Source organism: Suncus etruscus, chromosome 11 (assembly GCF_024139225.1).
Source record: "Suncus etruscus isolate mSunEtr1 chromosome 11, mSunEtr1.pri.cur, whole genome shotgun sequence".
NCBI classification, from domain to species: domain Eukaryota; kingdom Metazoa; phylum Chordata; class Mammalia; order Eulipotyphla; family Soricidae; genus Suncus; species Suncus etruscus.
This window is the reverse complement of record NC_064858.1, coordinates 35,248,349-35,256,074: the sequence shown is the minus strand read 5'-3', so window position 1 is coordinate 35,256,074 and position 7,726 is coordinate 35,248,349. Positions and strand designations below refer to the sequence as shown.

Genomic DNA, 7,726 nt, shown 5'->3' with positions numbered 1-7,726 from the left:
TATATCCCACAAATGAGTGACATTATTCTATGTCTATCCCTTTCCCTTTGACTCATTTCACTTAGCATAATACTTTTCATATCCATCCATGAATAAACAAATTCATGACTTCATTTTTCCTGACAGCGGTGTAGTGTTCCATTGTGTAGATATGCCACAGTTTCTTTAGCCACTCATTTGTTCTTAGGCACTTGTGTTGTTTTCAGATTCTGACTATTATAAATAGCGCTACAATGAACATAGGAATGCAGAGGGCTTTTTTGCATGGTGTTTTGGGTTCCTAGAGTATATTGTATTTCCAGGAGTGTAATAGCTGGATCATTTGGAAGCTCAATTTCTAGTGTTTTGAAGAATATTCATATTGTTTTCCCAAAAGGCTGGACCAGTCTACATTCACATCAGCAGGGAATAAGTCCCTTTTTTGGGGAACCAGTTTTAATTACTCAAGTAGACTTGGCTAAAAACAAAATGGTCTGATCCATAAACACAATTCATAGAGAGCTTACATAGGTTAGCTCCAGGATACACCAATTCTGTGGCATCCATCTCCTCATCTAACCTGCACAATGGCTGCTAACACATGCAGTCCAATCAGGGATGAATATATTCTGTTTTTAGTTCCATAGACATTTGCAAATTGTTTCGATGGCCCTCTACTGTTTCTATTCAATCAACCTAATCGGGTTGGCCCTTCTGTTTTCTTCTGGTCATAAATTTATGATTTATGACCTTTCATCTTTGCCCAGCACCCAGAATGGGTCACCCACAGGTCCTGCTTCCAGTTTTTTATTTCTGCTCCTAATTTTACCTCCACACACAGAACAATCAGGGAGAACAAGCTCTGATCAGTACCACTTCACTCAAGTCACTGGAGCCTGTAACATTAAAGACATGATGCCATGCATAGATGCATCATGCTGATGCCCTGCACATCTTGGTATTGACCCATTGTACGTGGAAGGAAGGAACATTCTGTAGGATGTTTTCTCATCTCAGATGCAGACAATTCTACATGCCTCTGGGAATTCCAGTCCTACACTGAAGAGGAGGCTTGTTGTCTCCAGCTTAGGGAGATTAGGGTGGGAGGATCTTGATTATTTTCCCATTTCTAAGCCCAAGGGGTGCTCATGGGAAGGTTGGAGCAAGGGCAGGGTGTCCTTTTCTTTCTGGGCTTGATTACCCATCCCATACTGCTGGTTCACAGTACTGAGGGGAATGAAGTGGTAAAATTCAGTGTTTGCTCTGCAGAGAGGGTGGACTCAGCCCACTGCCCCTAGGTCAGCCTCTTCCTTACTCTCTGGCCTCTCCATTCTGTACCTAGGACATATCACATGTGGTTTCATTGTCCTGCTCTGTGATAGGGCTTTTCCATGCCTTTCCTCACACTGAGGAGAGCAGAAGGTTCTGGAAGAGTTCAGAACTGTGAAGGAGTCCTTGAGGAGAGGACTGAGGAGCGATTGATTGGTCACAAGAGAAAACCTTGGCTATCTATGGTGGGGGGTCAGTCTGGCATCACACCCACAGCCCAGATCTTTCCCTTACTCTCAGAGGTTAGCTGTGCCCTCGACCCTGAAATAAGGCCAGCCCTAGGATGAAACTTAAGCCTGATGCTCTCTTTAGTTTCTACTTCTCTATTTCCTAAACAACCACTTGCCCAAAAGATTCCCCAACAGAGTATTGGGGCCCTGTTTATGCTGGAATGAGATCCAACCTTCTCCCTAGAACCTGGGGACTCTGGCTTTGGAGTGGACATGCAGATTAGATCATTCAGTATTGGGGTGGGAGGGATGAAATCTGGTCCTCTCCTTCCTTGGCCTTTGGAATTGGCTAGGGGAAGTGGAGAAAAGCGAGAAGCTGCAGTTGGTGTGGTTTCCGGGTACAGAGCCCTGGTTGCCACATGCTTTGCATCCTCTGTGTGAGCCCTGTAGGATGCTCACTCGTCTGTCCCTCTCGCATTTGCTTCCTGCAGGAGCAGAATGTCTACACCAACCACCACGCCCCCAGGCTGCAAATCAAACCTGAATCCCAGGTACTTTAGACTTTGTGACACAGGTGAGATTTGGGGCATTGTTCTAGAATCCCTGGCCGCACTCGGGGCTGTGACCACAGTGGGCTTCATCCTGTCCCTCCTCGTCCTCGTCTGCAAAGTGCAGGACTCCAACAAGAGGAAGCTGCTTCCCACTCAGTTCCTCTTCCTCCTGGGGGTACTGGGAGTCTTTGGCCTCACCTTCGCCTTCATCATCCACCTGGATCACTTCACCGGGCCCACACGCTTCTTCCTCTTTGGAGTCCTCTTTGCCCTCTGCTTCTCCTGTCTCCTGGTTCATGCCTTCAACTTGACCAAGCTGGTGTGTGGCAGGAAACCACTCTCCCTGCTGGTCATGCTGGCCCTGGCCCTGGGCCTCAGCCTGGTCCAGGATGTCATTGCCGTCGAGTATATTGTCCTCACCATGAACAGGACCAACACGAACATCTTCTCTGAGCTGACTAGAGATCGGAGCAATGAGGACTTTGTCATGTTGCTCATCTATGTCATGCTTCTCATAGTGCTGACCTTCCTCACAGCCTCCTTCACCTTCCGTGGCAACTTCTCAGGCTGGAAGAGACATGGGGCTCACATCTACCTCACCACACTCCTCTCCATCATCATTTGGGTGGCCTGGATCACCCTCCTTTTGCTCCAACACTTTGAGCCCAAGTGGAATGACACCATCCTCAGCTCTGCCTTGGTGGCCAACGGGTGGGCCTTCCTGCTGGCTTATGTCATCCCTGAGTTCTGCCTGCTCACAAAGCAACAAAACCCCCTGGATTACCCAGTTGAAGATGCCTTTTGTAAGCCTCAGCACATGAAACAGAGCTATGGTGTGGAGAACAGAGCCTACTCACAGGAGGAAATTACTCAAGGTACAGAGTATGGTTGGGTAGAGGGTTTCTTGTACGAAGAGGGAGCAGAATTGTAGGATATTCTAATGGAAGGAACAAGAAAGAATAGGCAGATTCTCAAGAACCCAGATCACTTAAAGTATCCAGTGAGGGGCATGGAGAGATGGGACAAATATTAAGCATTGCCTTGCATGTGGCTGACCCCTGTTCAATCGCTGGCACCATTTAGGGTCCCAAAGCACTGCCAGGAGTGATCCCTGAGTACAGAGCCAGGAGGAAACCCTGAGTAGTAATATGTATGGCCCCCAAACCAAAACCAACCAAACAAAAGTTATCTGTTTATGTTGAAACAAGTGAAAAGCTAGTTAGTCTCAGGAGTCTCAGTCTAGAACTTTCTATGCCATGACCTATATGGGCTTCTCTGAATTCTACTAACGCAATAGCAAAGGAATGCTGAGAGACATATCTAGAAACAGGCGTGGAGTGTTCCTAGTGAAAGAGACTGAGACATTCCTTTCAGGAAAGCCGTTCCTTGCATGCAGCAAGCCAAGCCATGGTCTGGAGCTAATAACAAAACACGGGGACAGGTGCCTCTTCACCCTCATCCAGGGAGCCAGCTCATCAAATTACTGAGGTTTCTGAGTCACTGTGCATGTTGGCAGAGATGATATCAGATGGTATCTGATCCCAAAATAATCCTAAACGAATCAGAGTTTGCACTTGCTTGAACCGTGATGCACCTGATAATCCATCATTCCACAGAACCAAGTGGGATACAGGCCCTTAGGGTCTATTTGTGAGGGCTCCAGAGTATCCATTTATCTGAAGGGCTAATTAGAAGAGGGAGAGGGACAGGGAGATGAAGCCCCAAAAGTCTGAGGTGCAAAACTTTCAGGTATTTCTCATGAAATTGGTTCCTTTTCTGGTTACGGGGATCATTTCTTTGTCGTCTCACCTAGACTTCTTTTTCTCATTTTAGTTTCCACTTGCTTTCTGGACCACAGTTGGCTGGCTCTCCCCAAATCCTTCTGTGCCCCTTCTTCCTGTGGGGCCTCCTCATGCCCCCCCCCATTCATGCATATGCATGTATTCATCTCTCTATGTTTTCTGTCAGGAGCCACTACCATGCCTGCCTCGGGCTCCTTCTTTCCTTTCCTTCACCTTTCCCAGAGATTCCTTACCCTCTCTGGAGACTCCTTTGCTCCTCCTTCAACTTGCCCTTATCAGGGCCTCATTCCTCACTTATCTGGGCAGCTGTTTGATCTGCCTCAGGGTGGGTCTCTCTGGTCACTCATGTTCTTCACAGGTGGCGGCAGCAGTTCAGGAGAACATATCTTTCGTTTTGTTTTGGATCAGATCCTGCAGGTGCTCAGGATTTACTCCTGGCAGGGCTCAGGGGACCATATGTGGTGCTGGGGATCAACCAGGGTCAATCCATGTAGCATGAAATAATTAACGATGGGGCTGGATGGCGGTGGATGGAGGCCTTTGTGCTTAGGCCCCAGCCACGTGGCTTCATCCCCATCCAGCTGGCGGATTCCAGGCCCAGGTAATCGGCGTAATCAAGACTCACTCACATGCAGGCATTAGGAAGAATCATCTTTATTTATGCCCTAGCCACCACATGTGTGTGGCCTATCTCATAACCTTTTAAGCACTAGTTATTCTTGGCCCTGCATCTAAACTCCTTTCAGCCATCTTCCCTTTGGGCTCCATGCTGGTCAAAGACCAGAACACAGAAACCCAAAAGCCAGAGCGCCCAGCAGCGCAGAACGGGCAAAGAGCCAAAAGAGGCAAAAAGCCAAAAGGGCGCAAAAAGCCAAAAGCGCAAAAAGCCAAAAGGCCCTGAATTCCCTTGGTCCAAGCCTTATATAACATTTCCCAGACCCCTCCCAGGTGTGGGAGGGTCTAGCAGGTAAGGTTACACCTACTATCCAGTTCCCAAGACCCCTCCCAGAAGTGGGTGGGTCTAGGGTCTTAAATAGGTACACCCACAAATCCATACAAAGCAAGTGCACACACACACACACACATACACACACACACACACACACACACACATACACACACACACACACACACACACACACACACACACACACGTGTGCCATTATTCCAATGCTCAGAGGTTGCTCCTTAGAGGAACCACAACATCAGGCAGGAAATGAACAGAAATTTGTCATTCTACTTCTGATGCTGGCATTTATTTCTCCTCCAATCCCAGTTTAAATCTCTCACATTTCCCACAAATACCAAGGGAATAATTGCTAATAAATTCAGAGGCATAGTAGGCCTTCTTTTGGGAAAATTGAGGAGATGGTTGGATCCCAGTAAGACGCATTTAAGGAACACCTCTGGCCCAGCCTATGCCCATAAAGATGAGAGTCTTCCTAACTTCTTTTTTTTTTTAATTTTTAATTTTTAATTATGGGAACAATGATGTGAAGAGGACAAGATAAAGTTACAGTGGAAGGACAATCACCCATAAACAGAGTTCTCAGAAGAAATCCCCTTGCTGATGCCTAAATTTTGAACTTACTGTCAAAGAACATTAAGAAGAATAAACCAGAACCCATGTACAATTACTTTGTCCACAAGTACCCAGATTGTAGTACATTATAACTTTTCTTAGCAGTACACAAAGCAATATAAAGCCATAAAATTTATGTGAGAGAGTCTTCCTAACTTCTAATCATCTTATTAAATGGCATACTATACAGTAGTTGATTAGTATGAGTTATATCAATATATAAAAGTTGCGGTAACACCATGCCGATTATATTATGAATATGTTAAGATAATAAAGTAAAATGGTTACTATCAAGTAATTTTATTATTTTGAGGCCTCCAAACAACTCGGGGGAGGGTCTGGAGGCCAGGTGCCAGGAAAATCTCCCAGGAATCCAGGCAGGCAGGCAGGCAGGCAGGCAGTTCAGTGCCTGGGTGAAGGTGACCAGATCGGTGGGTTCTCCTTGGCAGCCATTTGCTGATCCACTGCTTCAGGCAGTGGGGTGCTTTCGCCATCCTGCGGGGTGAAGCGGCTCAAGTGGATCAAGTGGATGATGACGCCAGGCTCTGAGAATGACTCGGCATGCAAGGCCTGGTGCGGCTGAAGAAGCCGCCTTCACTCTTTCACCCTTTTGTCTCTACAGGTCTGGAAGAGATGGGGGACACGCTCTATGCCCCATACTCCACCCACTTTCAGCTCCAGGTCAGTGGGGCTCATTGTCTTCCATCCCAGCAGCCCCTCGCCCAGTCCTGCCAGTCTCCATCACTCTGCTGGGAGCGTGGCTGTGATTGTGGCTGCAATTGTGGCTGTGTGTGTGTGTGTGTGTGTGGCTATGTGACTATATGTCTGTGAGAATATCTGTGTGATGTGTGAATTACTGTAAATATGTCAATGTGATTGTGGCTCTGGAGCTATAAGTGTGACTGTAAGTGTGACTGTGTCTATGTGACTGTAAGTGTAGCTCTGAGTGTATCTGTGTCTGTGTGACAGACAAACTGTGCTATCTCCACCGTGCACTTGTCCTGGCTTTGGCCCGAGTCAGGGCTGGGTGGGTGGGGGCAACGGACTCTGATGGGACAGGGGCGGGTATCTGACCCCCTGGTGGGAGTTGTCTGACCCTCTCCTCTTTCCAGCCCCAGAACTCCCAGAAGGACTACTCCATCCCTCGTGCACAGATGCAAACCAGCCCATACAACAACTATGAGGGCAGGAAGGACGGCAGCTAAGTTGGCTACAGAGCCAAGAGTGGAGGTGGCCCACATGGCGAGTCAGCCAAGAGTCTTCCTGAAGTCTTCCACAAACACCCCATCGAGGGTCTGGAACTGAACCAGACACTTTAGGGGATTTCTTTTCAGGGCTTCTCAGGGCACACGTCCTCTTCTTCCTTGAAGAAGACTCCAGCCTCCAGGACTGCTTTGGAGAGTTTTCTGTGCCGAGAATCTGCAGAGAAACAACCCAGCCCAGCTCTCAGCTTCACCTGCCCAAACCAACACTGGAAACCAGTTCTCTCTCTGGCACCTCCCTTTCTGCCTGGGGACTGGGAAACTAAGAGCACTTTGAATTTTCTTATCTTTGTGCCCCTTGCAGGGCCTGTCTGGGCCCCCTAGCACCCACTGGTTCCTGAGTCATCCCCTCCGGTACTGTTCACCCCTGCTGTCACACCTCCCTCATCTCCCCCTGCAACTCCTTCTCCAGGTGCAGGGATTTCTCTTGCATCTCACTGGCCTGGATAAACCTCTTCCTTTCAGTCAAGGGGCTTGGTTGCTGCTCTCACTGTCACCTGAACCTGACACTGATCCCCATCCCTTTTTCCTTGGTCTTGTGTAGAAATGGACACTGTGCTCACCTCTTGCCTTTTGTAATGGCCATTGTATACTACTAATGCGAGGGTATCCTTGTACAATAAGTTATTCTCCTCAAGGAGATGCAATAAAGATATATGTGATGGCAACGAGTGCTGGGCACTTGACAGCCGGGGGCACTAATGGACTGCTCAGGGGATTTCTGTTGGGACCCAAGTTCCAGGTCCCTTCTATTGATCTGAGCCTCTCTTGCCTATGACCCTAAACCCAGTGCGTTTCCTTCCATTTTTTTGAGGGTGAGGGGAGGAGTGTGGAGGGGTCATGGACTCTGAGGTTTAGTCTCACAATGGCCAAGGAGTGGCACAGGAAAGACTGGTGAGACCTCAAGGCCAGTTTCACGGTTAACTTGCGATTTAATTGTGGAAGTGAACAAACCCAGATTCCATATTTGACAGATTTGGTTCACACGTTTCTGGAAATGTCATGGCACCCACCAATTATTAATTACTGACTTAATCCCAGAAGCAACTCT

General features: G+C 47.9%; 1 protein-coding gene across 1 annotated transcript; it reads left to right on the top strand.

Moving 5' to 3' along the window:
- The first annotated feature begins 1,976 nt into the window (after positions 1–1,976).
- GPRC5A (G protein-coupled receptor class C group 5 member A) lies at positions 1,977–6,618 on the top strand. The gene is made up of 3 exons (XM_049783326.1): positions 1,977–2,904; positions 6,036–6,094; positions 6,532–6,618. Exons 1-3 carry the CDS (start codon positions 1,977–1,979, stop codon positions 6,616–6,618), a joined length of 1,074 nt encoding a protein of 357 aa, XP_049639283.1.
- Positions 6,619–7,726: the final 1,108 nt, after the last annotated feature.